The sequence below is a fragment of the Cygnus atratus genome, chromosome 2 (genome assembly GCF_013377495.2).
Source record: "Cygnus atratus isolate AKBS03 ecotype Queensland, Australia chromosome 2, CAtr_DNAZoo_HiC_assembly, whole genome shotgun sequence".
NCBI lineage: Eukaryota > Metazoa > Chordata > Aves > Anseriformes > Anatidae > Cygnus > Cygnus atratus.
Window position 1 is genome coordinate 119,246,593 of NC_066363.1, and position 16,374 is coordinate 119,262,966.

General features: G+C 38.2%; 1 protein-coding gene across 1 annotated transcript; it reads right to left on the minus strand.

The window, feature by feature from the left end:
* Positions 1-4,800: 4,800 nt before the first annotated feature.
* On the minus strand, positions 4,801-15,498 carry LYPLA1 (lysophospholipase 1). The gene is made up of 9 exons (XM_035553272.2): positions 15,211-15,498; positions 14,914-14,945; positions 11,782-11,847; positions 10,334-10,381; positions 9,169-9,239; positions 8,514-8,587; positions 7,665-7,766; positions 6,863-7,039; positions 4,801-5,375 (listed from the first exon to the last, which is right to left on the minus strand). Exons 1-9 carry the CDS (start codon positions 15,277-15,279, stop codon positions 5,322-5,324), a joined length of 693 nt encoding a protein of 230 aa, XP_035409165.1. The 5' UTR covers positions 15,280-15,498; the 3' UTR covers positions 4,801-5,321.
* Positions 15,499-16,374: the final 876 nt, after the last annotated feature.

The following is a 16,374-nucleotide window of genomic DNA, read 5'->3' on the forward strand; positions in this document are numbered from 1 at the left end:
ATTTCAAGTATAAACTAATTTAAGAGTTTGCTCATATTCACTACCAGGGAACATTCAAATTCTGACTTTGAGATTCCATTTGTTAATGTAGACAAGCAGCCTTTTAAAAACTCTGATGCGTCCCAAGGGAAAACTACCTTGTCTACACAGAGAAACTAAACCTCTCATGTTGATGCCTAAAGTAAAGCTGACTACACCTCTGCAAACTGGCTAGGAGTTTTAAGTTTTACAGGTTTTGCAGAGAAAAAAAATGAGGCTGTTCTTTTCCAAGAACTGGAACTAAGAGAAAATCATTATCTACTGATTTACTTTGTGGATGCCGACTAAATTATGTAATTACTTCGTTTAAATCAGCTTTAATAAGTTATATCAAAGGCATGTTTCACTCAGGGCGAATTAATAAAACCTGCTATCCCAAAGGCAACGGTAACGAGAGAGTGGCAAGCAAAAAAAAAAAAAATTAGTCTTCAAAGAATCCCATTTACAGGTTAACAAGTTGACATGCTGAGAATTTTGTTACTTTCTTCGTTTACCACACCAATGGTCTTATACCATATTGGATAAAGTTTAATATAATATTACACTGTAATTTTTTACTATGATAATTCTAGGCAACTTTTCTCCTCACAACTGTATTGCTACTGAAAAGTGTGCCGTGGCTGAAAGCAAATGGACACTGAAAACCAGTCAGTTTTTCATAAACTGACAAATTACTGTATATTATTGCATTTTTATTGTCACCAGCTATATTTATACCCGTTAAGTTGCCACTGTATATTCACATATACCACTGCATCTAATACACATTTCCATACATTAATTAGCTTCATCAATGTATTCCACGCTAACATGTAGATGTCACTCTAGGCAGACAAGCAGACTTTTAGTTTTCTTTAAACTGCTTGAGGGAGGTCTGCTTTTACCCCATGAAGACCCCATTCCTTCTCATGTTTTCAGCTAAACACTTTACAGTATTTCTTCCCAGATAATCTCCATGTTTTCTCTCGGGAGTGCCTCACACTGCATATACCACTTGATCTGCCTCAAGTATCAGTTCGCCTAAGGAGCATGTAGCCCCTGACTAGAAAACTGCTTCTTTAACAAGTATATCGAGTGGTGTGTATGCTAAACCTAACATAACTTTGAAGGGTTCCCTGACACTGCAGAATCCCCGTGGAAAGGTTTAACAGTACACAGAGAGAAGACTTTGGCTCCTCACTGTCCTACAATAAGGGTACTGGAAAATATTTTAATTTCCTCTACCTTTCAAAATTACTGCAAATTCCAAGAAAGCAAGCTAAATGAAAATTAACCTAGAATATGAAAAAAAAAATAAAATCAATTCATGCTTAGCATTCTTCTCAACAAGGTAGCAAATCATAATGTGTTGGGTTTTTTTCAGTAACTACGAATCATCCTTTTGTATTACAGAATCATGCATCCATTACTATGCAATACATTTGCAAGAGGTCTCCAAGTGCCCGTTTCACAGCACATGAAAGCTCAACTTCTTTCAGGTATGTACGGAAAAACTCGTTAGTACTTTCCCAAACACTGATTGATATTTATTTCACAATGATAAAAACTGAAAGATTTTACAACTTCCCTACTACAGAAGTAATTTTCAAAGTTGTGTCCTTACCATAAATAAACTAAGTAAATTACATCTTAAATGTTTATATTAAATATAAATGGCTGATACTTCATAACACAAAGAGCAAGTGTTCAGTATTTCTTTATAAAATTTAAGATATGCAGGCCTTGTACATATGGCTTCATTAACATATACAGTTTGTTATTAGTCATATCCATTAACATAAACAGTGCCCCTACTTCAAAGATTCATCCTAATAATTGTAATGAAGTTCAGTATACCCCATTCGAGAGAGCATGTTTTAATTAACAATTCTAATACCAGCGACAGCGTACAGTACTTTTTACCAATCTACTGTGTTGTCATCGTACACAATAGGAAGAAGAGACCAAATCATACAGCCCTCACCACAGTACAGATTTACTTCAAGAATGGCTGGAAGATTTGGCTCACAATACATGGTTCAATGTGTTTACTTAAAAATGGGGAACATCTAACTAGAAGTCAGAATTCTGACGTCACAAAACTGCAGTCAAATTTAAGTTCAAATGTGAAATTAAAATGTATTAGGGAATTTGATACCCACTGAAACAAACTGATCTGCAAGCAGGATATTTTCACATCGATGCTTAAACAGGCATTTTTAAGGCATCATCCCATTTCGATGAAGTTTAACAATGCAAAAAATAATAATTCTTGGAGATTTTCATTCTCAGTTTCCGAGAACAGGATCTTCATATTTAGAGCACTGACAACCCAACTTCTCCATTTTAATAAACTGTTGTGAAAATAAACACACTGGGACAAGCTACCATTCAGCCTAAAAACACGTGCCAGCAATGACATCATGCACCAATCCCAGCATCAAATCACGTCAGGTAGTGAGTAAGTTCAGCTAAGAGATCACACACAGCTTTCAAAGGAGCTGGGAAGTTAAAAAAGACAGGAGCTCAGTATACACACACTGCTATGGGAAGAAACGGGGCAGGCTTCAAATACATCCATGAAGTTTCCTCTGGTTTCTGAGCTCTTTAGAAAACCCCATCTACAACGTAACATCTCCCCTGCATAAAAAGCAAGAGGAAGGACTTGTCTCAGAATAGAAATTCAGAATTAAGTCATATTTGCTTACATTTACTTTGGTAACACAACTCTTTGTGGATAAAGTAAGCAGCAAAACATCAGTATGAAAAAAAATTTGTTATGCTAGCTGAGTATTTAAACAAAGTTATCATATAAAGCGTTTCTAAAAGAACATTTCAAAGCATCATGGAGACAATAGCTGAAGCTGATTTAAGTTTAAAATGCAGAAGTGCTAGAAACTGACCACAAGCTGTGAAGACTGTGCATCAGATTGAGAAAAGAGTTAAGCTAACACAGAATAAAGCTAAGTCCAATCTCATTCTAACATCTTAGAAATACTTTTTAAACTAATCGCAACAGAAGAGAAAAAATGTGAAATGAGCAGACTAAATTAGAAGACAAACAAGAGCAGCTGGACATTGTTATCAAACCATTTGCAAACAGGACAAGAAAATAATAAAAAGATCAGAAGGTTATGCAGAAGTTTGGAAACAAGACAGTACTTGGGGAATAACTTAGACAACCGGGGAATAGGGATTGATCTGAAAACTAAGGGAAATAACATATAGCTTGACTACGAAGTTTGCAATTCAGCAGGACTGCAAAATTAGCTAATGCAATTTGGGAATGACTCCAAGCTAAGAAATAGTTTTCTCAACACAACTTTGGCACAACTACAATAAGAATATTATGGTTTCTTCTGTGAAAGAAATTAACTGAAAGACAAATTGGCAAATATATAGAACAGTGACTGAGACTGAAAAAAAATAATTAAACTTCAAAGTTAATAGACACCTCATCCATGCTGATAGAATTTCTAGAAGTGTCTCAATACCATTCAGAAAAAAAAAATCCTTTTCAACTGAGATATTTAATAATCCAGCGAAACAGGATTAGAAAAGAAAAATAGCTTCCTAAAAATGAAGTGCAATACGTATGAAGAAAAGTAATGAAAACTGAGAACTCAGACCAGGTGAACAAGCCAGATTTCTGGCAGCAGCTATGTCAGAGGGATATACATACATAATTCCTGATTTATACATTTGTACTGGCAGGTTCCTGTGATATAAATCCAAATATACTGTAACAGGACCACCCGATTAAGCTGGGTGAGTAGAAAGTACCTTATCTACAGGTATGTATCACAATGCTGACAACACAGATGCATCCAAAACAGGAATATTCTTTGCTTGCAAACATATTTCAGTATAGAACATTGTTAAGCAGCTTATTATGTAGCAAAAAGCATAGCGTATTTTTTAAATATCCCTAGTATGGTGATGGCCTCTAAATGCTACAGAAAAACAGCTATTTCCAGAAAGTGAATTACAGCTCTTAACTACAAAAAGCATGCACTGATTTCTGTAATCCAGTGTGTTCTAGAATTTTATGCTTCTGAAAGAAGAGACATTCTGTATCTTGAAGATTTTTTTCCCTGTAGTAGGTCTCCATATTCTTAGGCTACATGGATCTAGGGAAATATACAATCATATATTTGAAAATAAAATTCTGTTTTCTTTTTCAGAAAAATCTCAAGTTTCAAAATGAAATAAAAGAAAGTATCAGACAATAACAATCTAAAGTTATCTCAGTTCCACTTGTAGTTCCACAAAAGAGAATCTAAACTAGTCAATGTCTATGTTACAAATGAGACTTCAACAATACACAAAAATAGAAACTACATGGCTGCACAGTTTTCAGTCTGTTACTCCAAAGCAGACAGAAAAATCAAAACTGTATGCTGGAATCACTCATGTAAAATACATCATGAACATTTCTACATAAATGAAAGCTACAATGATTAAAGCATAAGATGAATGTTCAATATGAAAACATGAATTTTTAAATGAAACTCATATTAACCTTATGCACTTCTTCAGAATTCTGTTCCAAGTCAGTATTTGACATAATTTTATAGTAATCTAAAACAACTGGCAACAAGACAGCAATGAATGATGGTGTAACAAGTACTGAGTCCCTTTATAATGATATAATTATCAGTATCTGCTCGTATGAAAACAGTTAAAAATTGTCGTGTTTCAAATACAGGATATACCTCTACTGACTAACAGTCTTTCTAGGAGGACAACCCTTCTATCTGGAGTAAGAATTAATGCTTAACATTTAAAGCTTTGTCCTCAGTAACTTTTATTCTACCACCATATGCCCACTGTTACATACTTTTATACAACACTTGTTGTGTACTTTTGCATCCATTATATAAACAAAATGTTTTAATTTATTTTCAAAGAGTATTAAGAACAAACATGTCTCAAACATACTAAACTGGTCACATTTATGTTGTCCACTTAAATTTAGTCTTTAATTACTTGTACAAACGGTTCAAAATTTTGCAATCAAAAGTCAGACATGTTTTAAAATAGTATGCTCAGTTTACAATCTATCATTGTTACCTAGCTGCCTCATTCTTACAATTTCATCAGTGGATGATCAATACTAAAAAGATTATCATTTCTCACATTTCTCGTGTATTATTTAATCCTTGTCCTAAGTATAAATTTGCAACACAGTAGTAACACTGTAGGTACAGAAGTAATGCTTCCTATCAGGCATGTGAAAAGATTAACGCTCTACCACAGTTGATGCTGGTGTTTTTTATGTAGAAGGCTTCTCACGTATCATTTCAGTCTACGGGAGGTAGATGTTTGTCTATGAACTGTTTTACATCCATCATCTCCTGTTCAAAGAGAAAGGTATGTATTAGTTGAAGTTCACTACTAATATGTGTTCAGCTACACTAAATAAGGTTTCAAAAATTCAGTTATTGTGAGCAGCTGGGCTAGAAATATTGAATATTCCATTAGTTACTTGATATGTTTTTACCACTTTGCACACTGCAAATCAAAGCAGGTAACTTCAATGCACTAGATATATCTTTGCTCAGAAGAGAAAGAAAAAGAACAAAGGCCACCTTTTTTCTCTGTGAGGTTGAACAGGCAAGCTACATATTAATCAAGTAATGTGAACAGCACCAGGCTGAGGATGGACTGGATTTGAATGTAGCTAAGGCTGTAGGTTCATGCATACTTTAAACCTTGGCAAGTTAACAGTGGTGCAAAAACCCAGCAGCATCTCTTCCTAGCCAAACAATTTTACCTTCATGATATTTCCTTCCTTAAGGAAGGAAAAGCAACACTGTGAAATAGACTGGGAAACCAATCCACATAAGAAATAATTTAATTTTTGTTTTTGTTTTTTTTTTTTTTAAACCAGAGAAGCTCCTTCATAGGAATACACAGTAGGAGTATATGACGGTAGCACTTTATGCAAGTTTAGAAAATGCATTAAGTTATGACCCCCCCAGAAATTAAAAAAAAAAAAAAAACACATCACAAAGTACTAATTGTCGTAAGAAAGAACACATACATTTGCATGACAACCCAATGCTATTACTGTCTAAATGTAATTAAACTGCATAAATGTTCCAAAGAGATGCAGCAATCCAAATTTACAAAGTCACTGAAAAATGGAAGACCTGTTCGTTGCTGCCTATTCTGTTTTTTGCTCCTACCATTGTGCGGGTTCAGATGCTTCAGCTCACTAAGGCAGCAAAACTTCAGCCAGCAGCTTTTACCATTTTAGCAAATTCAGATGGTTCAAAGAAGTTTCTGATCAGCTCCAGAGCCAGTGCAGGAAGAGAGGGCCACAAGGTCATGAGCGGAGGGAACTAGTCCACCCCTTTCTGGCAGCAGCAAGCCCTTACATCAGCTCAACTGCTCTCTGAGCCAGAACCATAAACACAGATTTTGAGGCTGCCTCTTTCAAAATTGCGACACCCCCCTCCATGTTCCTCTGATGTCTCCAAAACCATCCACAGAACGTGCACTTCTCCTCAGAATGCCAAGTTGTATTGATGCTGTGAGAATTCAATCTGCATTCCAAAGTGGTGATTATTTTAATAAGTGAGCAATAAAAATTAAGAAAAAAAAGTATTTTATAGACCATCTAGCCTAGACCCAAAAATAAAGTCTTCAGATGAAATCCCCACTAGTCATATAAACTTTTCCCTTGGATGTTTTTTTCAGCCAGGCATTAACTTATTCAGTAAAATAAGTCAATAGCACCATGCACTTTTAATTAAAAATAAAAAATAAAACAAACAAAAAATTGTTTGGAGGGAAAAATAAACCACACAACTACAACATTGTACATTAAGAAAATTACCTCATTACATGAGCTATGCATCATGCCAGAGTAAGTCCTGAAGGTTACATTGGCTGGATTTATCATACTCTTTAGCTTCTCAACAGTAAGAGAACCGAACATTAAAGGAACAAGTGGGTCACAGTCCCCATGGCACTGAAGAACGGGAATCTCCTTGTTGACACCACTGATAGCGCCCTGTCCGGGGTGAGATTTAAAGGGGGGAAGAGAAGAAGCAGACAGTAAATGAAGTAAAACTAACATATTTGAGATAAAATTACCCCAGGGCATTACTCCCTGTGGAGTGACAAAGTAAGCTGAATTCTCAAGGAAGAACATAATCAATAGCATGCTAGTTCCCCGTGAAATACATTCTATGCCTGACCATCCATTAAATTTAACAACAAAAAAAACAAGAAAAACACACCTGCATGTAAGATTTTGGCACTCATTTCAGAAAAGTTCTTCAAAAAAAATGTGATTTCTGGACTAGTAAAACAAACCGATACTTTGTTTAAACACCTAGTCTTTAATAAGACTTGCAGATGGAACTAGTGGCAAATAGAAAATTCATCTTCAAGGAAAATCTTGCCATACTCTGTAAGTTTCCTCTGAATGTCATTTTAAGCAGAGGTAGTTACTGAGTTCTTCCTTATTTTCCCAACTTGCCAAACTCTAAAACTGCAGTGCCCTATTTTAAAAAATTCTGAGCTCACTGCAGCCAATACTCGGTAACGATGGCCACTAATTCCTGCACAAGATACAACCTTCAGATATACTAATTTCACAAGTACAGAACACCTTAAGAAAGAAACATAAATACCTGAACAAAGGAAGTTCGCAGAGGAAGCCAACAGCTGAGGGCTACGACACCTGCTAATTTTTGTTGTGTTGTAAGAGCTGTATACAATGATAAAGCACCTCCCTAAGACAAAAATATTAGTATTAGTATGCTGAAGGTAATCTTCCTTTTAATGTTTGTTTCAAGATTGTCAGTTTCTCCTTTAAAGAACTCTTTCCATTCCAATTTATTCTTCCTTAGAACCAATACTAAAACCAATACCAAGTGTTCCTATACATCATTTATTGTATTTTCCCCCACCTCCAAGTCCATGTGATCAATTCACAACTAAAACAGCAAATTTACCATAACTAACAGCTGAAAGTTAGACTTGAAAGCTAGACATGAAATAAATTACTACCACTCACGATAATATCATCATTACTTTAATATTTTAATTCACTTTCACACAGACAGTTGGCATATAGACCCAACTGGCCTATAGGGCATTGGCCTATTATGATATTTTACAAGCCACAATGGTCGAAATATATTTCCCAAACAAATCCAGACTATGAAATATCTACCAAACTAAAGTCAAATTAAAAAGACTAGCAAGATGTTCAAGAAAAAAGATTTTCAGGCAACACTACAGAAGACTTCAAATAGACTATCCATTTTAGTAGCTTTTTCCACATGTTCATTTTTCAGTGAACAGTAATGATCTGCTTAACACGAACAACTTCATTTTTTCAGGCAAAGAGAAACTGACTCCTTAAAATTTCAGAAACACCTAACATCAGCTTTTCAGTTCAAGTCTGGATTTCCCACATTAGGATAGCTAGGTTATTTCCCTTGAAAAAGACACAGTTCTTTCCAACCATACCTCACCTGAGAAAAGCCTCCCAGAATAATTCGATTAGAAGGAATCCCATTCTTTACTTCTTGATCTATCAGTGCTTTAACTGCAACATAAATAAAGGCCAGTAGTTAAAATGCATTCCACTCTGTAGAAAGTCTATGAGGGAGACCATCTCCCTGATGCCAACAGAAAGCTAACAAAAGGAAAACTTCATCTGCTTTGCATTAAAAAGTATCAAAAAATCTAGGACATGATAAAAAATTCCAGTGCCACTATACAATTTCCAAAGAGGAAAATGTGCAAGGAAGTCTTGCAAAAGTTTCCCTGCTAGGGAGATAGTATCCTCTTCTAACTACCCAGCAGCACAAGTGGAAGACTGTTCCAACTTGCTATGCTATCCAGAGGCTCTTAAAAATAACAAAAAAACAGCACACTAGCTCCCACGTACATTTTATCATCGAGAATATGAAGTGTATGAAGTGTTTATACTTACGAACTACCTACTCACTCATGAAGTTTAAAAAAAATGCAGTTAGCTAAACTCAAATCAGCAGTAATGCAACACATCGTATTACCTTCCCCAATGATTTTGACTTTGTGAATCAGTAGACTGTTTCAGACTAATGATCAGTTTCAGAATACAAAGAAGTACTTTTAAGACCTAAAAAACGTTCCTAAACATACCATTCTCTGCTGCCTGCTTGATCCCAGCTTCATCTTCTTGTGAATCTGGAGAAAGTCCAATGATATCAAACCTTACAAAAATATCAACAAGAGCATTACTCATTAGAGCATCCATTCCACTTCCTTAAAACACAAATAGTAAAACTGAGATATTTTCCAAACTAAAATGCTTGTTAGTTGACTTATTTCCTAAGAATCGTCCATAGTTCACAAGAAATCATGGACAATCTGTGGATGTAGATAAAATGCTAGATCTAGTCAAAGTTGTTCAGAGTTTTGCTACCTTCTGTAATTTACTGCAGGTTCAGCAGCTCAATTTTGCTTTTGCTCCAAAAATATCAGCAGTCATTTCAATTTCATAGAATCACTGAATCATCACAGAATGGCTTGGCTTGGAAGGGACCTCAAAGACCATCCAGTTCCAACCCCTCTGCCATGGACAGGGATGCCACCCACCAGACCAGGTTGCTCAGGGCCTCATCCAACCTGGCCTTGAACACCTTCCAGCGATGGGGCATCCACAACCTCTCTGGGCAACCTGTTCCAGTGCCTCACCACCCTCTGAGTGAAAAATTTCCTCCAATCACCTCCCTTGACCTGCTGGCCACTCCTCTGTTGCTGCAGATTTAACAGTTTTGTGTACAATTTAACAGTTTTATGTACAAAATTACAATACTGATTGAGAAATACACAAAAACCAAACACAAGTTACTTGAGAAAAAAATTTTAAAAAAATCAAACAAGGACTGGTTTAAGACCATTGAAATCTATCAAAGTTTTTTCCGCTTTCTATTCAGAATGGATGTTCTAAATTTTCTAGATGTTCTACTGACACACCAAATATTGCTCACTTAGTAGCAATAGTATTTTCATTCCAAATCTCCACTACTGTTGACTAAACACAATACAGACTATAAATTATACTTGTAAGATAGAATGTTTTTTGGTTGTTTTCTTAAGACATGCAAGTTAGTCCTGAGGAGTAACCACTACCACACAGGGAATTAAGTGTACTCATGAGAGCCTTTTTATAAAAGGAAACTGAACCAAAAAAAATTGATACTTACATCCAATTAAAACTAGCCATTTAGGTTGTTCAGGATTTTTAATAAAGAACAATGAGCTTAAACCTCAAGAATTGTCTGCAGTTTAACAAAGTACTTACCACGATGGCATAGCCATGTTCATGTTTAAAGAAACTGGCATAACTGGCCTAAAAGTAAGAATGGACAAAAGTGACATAAGGAAGACATACACTGCAATTTGATAATACAGATGCAGTTACGTCATTAAATGACATATCTCTAATTCTGTCTTACTTTTAAACCATAATTAACATTAGCTACCCTGTAGCATCTCTTCAAGAAATCTCCCTTGAAATTAGTCACTCCAAGCGTTTATTATTCAGGGCTGACTTATCACCCTCAACGGAAAGGAGGCAAAACGCTGATGGGCTGCTTTATATATGTATACATACACACGTAAAATCCACACATATATATGCCTTGTAATTATTTCTAAATATTTCTTGCAGTTCCACATACATTCTCAGTGGATGAAGGTACCTTACACAGCAGCAAACCTACAGAACCAGCGAAATGCAGCACAACAGGCCGAGTCTGGCCATATCTGCTTCTCTCAACAGGAGAACCTACTTAACGACGCCTGCCTCCACTGCAAGGCTCCTTCCCACCCTTGTGCTGCTGCACGGCATCATCTCAGACAACTTCATGCCAGGGATCAATACTGGCTGCAGTTTTAATCTACTGAAATGGAGGACAGTAAATTCTGTGCGGAAGACTAAAAGATGACAAAGGGCAAGTGAAGAGAACAGCAGAGACTGCTGAGCCCTTTTGGAACAGCTCAGTAACGCGTCGTCATTCGGTAAAATAAATAAGTAATTCACAGCCCAGCAATCAACTGATACACACCAAAATATCATTTACCTATCCTCCCTATCACTCCTGCTCCCTATCTCCTAAGACTGTTAGGGCAGAAGACAACCTGAATTTTGTGTTAAAATAAGTTCAGTAAATAGACAGATAGATCTTAATGCTTTATTTACTGACTCCTGACCGTGCTCAGAAGTATTTCACTTCTCAAATTGCATTATCTGCTGAAAATATGAATAAGAATATCCTGTTAATCTTTGAAATATGCTGTACATCACATGCAAATTGCATCTTCTGTACACACACTTGAGTTTAAGATTTGCATTTACATAATGCGAAGTATTTCTAAAGGTCAGTAAAATACAGAAAATTACTCCTTGTTCAGAATGGCTTTTAAAAAATGACCGTGGAGGAGGGGTCATTTCACTCAACCCAGTGAAAGCATAAAGTCAAAAACAATCCTACTTTATACATAAAACTGTCCAAATATTTTTTCAGTCTGAATTAGTAACAAAAGGAAAATATGAATAAAAATGCAATTTTGTCCTAAAGTAAATAACCCAGCAGTTCCTAAAAATAACAGCATCAGAATTATTTTAAATGTTTTTAGTTAAAAAAGAAAAGTGGAGACATACAAATCGCATTTGACTTCATCATCTGTGCAAGCATCTTACGATGTAACTCTACAGAAAAGGTAAAACAATAAAAGTTACAAACTTACGCATGTGGGCAAATGTATTTTACATGGGGGCTTTTGATACCTGCAAGTGCTTCTGACCACCCATGCCTGTTAACAACAACAAAAAAAAGTATGTTAAACGTCATTTATGTTTTAGCTTAGCTCTTCTATGTTGCTGCAACAGCACAGAGCAAGTATGAGATATGCTGAATTAGATCAATATTGCTAGAAAAAAATTACACGTAGTACCACATGCTATGGATATATTACTGAATTTAAAAGGTTTATTCTGCCTCTGAGTATTTATTGCATATATACAACCAGGGACACTAACTAATTTGAGTACCAGAGCTGTGACACTGCTGCAGAAATGCCACTCTAGCACTATGCAGAGCCTGCTCCTCACCTGGCAGGGTTTAACAACTTCAGCACTGCAACATACAAGCACAGGTATGTGCTGCTTCTGGACTCAGTGCTAGCCCGCAGGCTGCTGTGCTGCTGCTGTAGAGCTAGGGAAGCTTTTTTCACAGGCAGCTTTGCCATTTCTGAATCACATCTCTTGGTGTACGAGAGTAGCAAATTGACACCTAACCTAGCTCCTTACGGAGTCACCTAACCGAATCAAACATATTAACTTTGGCTTAGCTGGAACGCTCTCAGATTCAGGCAGTCCTGAACAACACTCCACATCCCAGGTAGGATTTTCAAATCTCAAGCATGTGCTGCATGAGTGCACAGAGCCTGGGATTTGCATAGGACATGAGCCGTCAAGCTTCTACAAACCAGGAAACTGGAACTTGTAATTTAAATAAAGAGCTCTGCAAGACTCGTGCCAGGGCTCATCTAGACTTGAACTATACTGGACCCAAACCTGAATCCACGCAGCCTTCCCAAACATTTAGCAGTACCCGTATTTCCTTATTTCCTGATTTTTCTCATTTTCCAGTATTCCCAACTCATGCAGTAAACTAGGTAACAGAAAGTTGATTCTAAGCAGAACACATCTGTAACAAATTCATCAGTGACATAGCTGCACTAACCTGTCCAACAGCAAACAAGCCATAACATCATCTTCGTTTTAATTTTAGTATCATCCTAAGAAGTCAATGTATGCGACATAAAGGTAAAGAGGTTTCAAACACACAGAGAGCGTGGGCATTTGAAGCTCTGGCTGTGCATGTCAACCTTCTTCCTACCAATACTTTTACATATACTAGTAACCAATAGTGGGTGATCTTACTTGCATAGTATGTTCAATAAAGTACAAAATACCAAGTAAGAATCTAAAGGAGATATACAAATGAGAAGAACTAGTTAGATAAGAATTTGGGAACTTTTTTCCTTTAGCCAAGTATGAAGATTAATGTGACAAATTTGAAAAACTGCATTGTATACACATTTACACTCTTTAGAACAATCCTCCATGTTGCACATTTTCTTCAGATTATAATGAGTATGTACAAATCCTTGTGCCACTTATATAGAAATGAAAGAACAACCTCTAACACGTCAGACATCTCAGAGTAAGAAAACGAAAGTTGGTAAACTGAATTCAGCAATTTAAAAATTCACATGAAAAAATACAGGTCAGTTTAAACTGTGATAATTTTGAAAATCTTTAATCTGTCTCTTCAAACAATTCTTTTTTTATGTCCTATGGTTTTTTTGGGGGAAAAAATGGCAGTGTATTCAAGGCAGCTTTAGCTAATCTAATCTGCAGCGGACTAGAGGAATAAAACAGCAAGTCACCCTATTTCCACAGAGGTGTTACAACTTCAGGAGTACATTCTGGTACACTCAGAGCATTTGCAAGCTGAAGACTGTGTGGCAGCTTTGTAACTAAAACAGAAATGTCACATTTGTATGAGGAAAACTATGTTAAGGAGCAAATTTTTCATTTTTCTCCCCTTGCCAGAAACATCAACCCCATTCGCAAGGGCTCTACTCCGGAAGACCCAGAAGATTCTGCAACCACTTGCTGAACATTTGGTGCCAAGATGCAGGAAGTAACTGCGGCCTCAGCTGCATCCTACCAGCAGAGAGGAAGAGGGATAATTCAAACACGGTGACGAATTACCAGTCAGCACAATAAATGAGAGCAAACATCTCCACTTGTAAAATATTGCCAAATGCATGGACTTAACTCTTTTCAAGTTACTGAGTGTCCAAGTTACATAAGTTTCAGTTATGACAGCTGACTGGACTTTTTTTTCTTTTAAAAAAGCTTATTTCTTAAACACTGTCAATTTCAACCTAGAGGTGACATTGAAGTTCTGTGTAACAAAAATGGAGTTCTTCAAAAAAATACTATGTAGTTTTGTCCATAAAGGAGCACAACAGACACAGCATTCACAGTAATTATTTCCAGTACCTAGGTGCTTATTCCTTTAAAATCTTCTAGAAAAACAAAAAAGAGTTTCAACAGCACGTTAAAAAGTTTCAATAGCATGTTAATTCAATGGCTTTAATACTAGAGAAGAATGAATGCATGCTTGTATCCTGCCACACACAAGCTTCAAACAGGGACATTACACCACTCCTAGACTCCTCCCAAGGATTCCCTGCTCTTCTTATTTCCATTCCATGGAATTTCCAGGGGCAAAGGAAACAAGGTATTTTATTTCACAGTCTGGTTGTTGCTCAGGGTGGGGGTTTTTATTGGTGGTGGTGGTTTTTGGTTTTTTCTTCCAAGAGCGTTAAAACCATATATCAGACAGAGAAATCTGTAGGCAGTAGGTGACTGTCTAGGAGTTTGCTTTGAGGCGTTAAAATTCAGACTTTCTTGATTTTAGTGTCACATACTGAAGAAGAACCCGTGAACTAACTGCACCTACTACCAAACCAGAAATAAAAAATCTTCTAAATTTAGACAAACACAGGAATGACCAGGAACTACTCTCCGGAAAGAGAAACGTCAGAAAGGCACGGGGCTTCTTTTTCCACCAAATTTGAATCCAAAAGTGTCCCATTCAGACCAAACTACATGTTTGAAAGAGACGGAAGAGAAAGCTTTTGAGGTTCATTCTGGACATTTACAATAAATGGTTGCCAGCGTTGTTGCAGCATACGTGAAATAACGGGTAAAACGACCAAAAAAAAAGAAGTTTAAATCCCTTCAACTCGCACCCAAACACAACCCCTACCGCGCCCGCGCTACCAGACCGGCATACACACCCGGTATCCCCCAATCCGTGAAGAAAAATCACCTGGAAAAGAGAACCAGAGCGGCGTTAGAGCTCTAATGACGAGCGCCCCCCCCCCCAGCCCCATCCGCCATGAGGGAGCCGCCGGGGCCCGGCCCTGCCCGGGGCTCCCCGGGCCGCACGGTCAACCCGGCCGCCCGACCCCGCCGACCTTCCCCGGGGCCGAGAACAAAGCGGGGAAGGACGGAGGGAGAGGGAGAGGGAGAGGGGGAGAGGGAGCCGCCTGCCTGCCAGCCCAGCCCGCCCCGCTGCCCCCGCCCGCACTCACGGCGGCCGTCGCCTTCCTGGCGGCCGGGACGATGGCGGGCAGCGGCGCCGACATGTTGTTGCCGCACATGCACGGCGCTGCCGGGCGGCCAGCGGGGCGCCGGCCAGCAACGGCGAGGCGGGGCGCGGGGCGGGCACGGTCCGCCCCCTCCCCAGTCGCGGGGACGGCGGGAGGGGGGGGGGGTGGCTGAGGCGCGGTCGTTGGGCGGCGGAGCGGGGCGCGTCCGTGGGGGGCGCTCAGCGGAAGGGGCGACCGCCCTCTCCTCAGCCCCTCTCAGCCCCCTTCAGCCTCAGTTTATGGTTCGATTCGTAAAAAAATCGCTTTTCTGATGTTCTGTAGAGGTCAGGGATAAATGGAAGTCCCAATATTCATCAGTCAGTCAATATAAAATAGTCATGGGAAAGAGCAAAAACACAAATATGACAAAGAGCATCGTTAGACAGAACTCATTTGTCCCTGTCAGATCAGACGCCTTCATCGCCAAATTAAATCTGGGTTATGGCTAAAGAGTGAATGGTTCTTATTCATCCTGATACGCATCAGGCTGTTCAGGCACTGCCTGCTGAACTGCTGCATCGTCCCAGTCCACTCTGAACACTTGGACCAACTCTGGATAAGTATGGCGAACACATTTTTGTCAGAACGAAACACTCGGTTCTTTGTCCTCTGCTCCATACATCTTTGTCAGATGCTTCCTCCAAGAAAGTCAATCCGCTCATTGTGTTTTGCTGGCTGGTATCTGGCTAACACAGACGCTATTTTGGCAACTCAAACAGCAGCTGAACGCACGCTGTATTATGTGAAAGCACATCCTTCCCACTGGCACACTCCACACCAGGCAGGGATGGTTTTCTGCAGAGCAAATTTTGCTCAACAACGTTAATATTTTTGTCAGCATGGCTGCATAAAATATATGAGAGAAGTCTTTGCACCAACTGTGTAACTTTAAACACGACCTCTTTTTACATGACTATTACATTGCTTTGATATACAGTACTGATGCCAAGAGGTCCTGTTATTGCCAAAATTGAATTATTTTAACGTGAGGCTTTTTAGTGTTTTATCTCTGCACTTTATTGTGTGTGTTCTTGCCTCATGCCTTGTGAGCAGTACTGTTTAATATCTCTATCAGTGACATAGACAGTGGGATCAAGTGCACCCTCA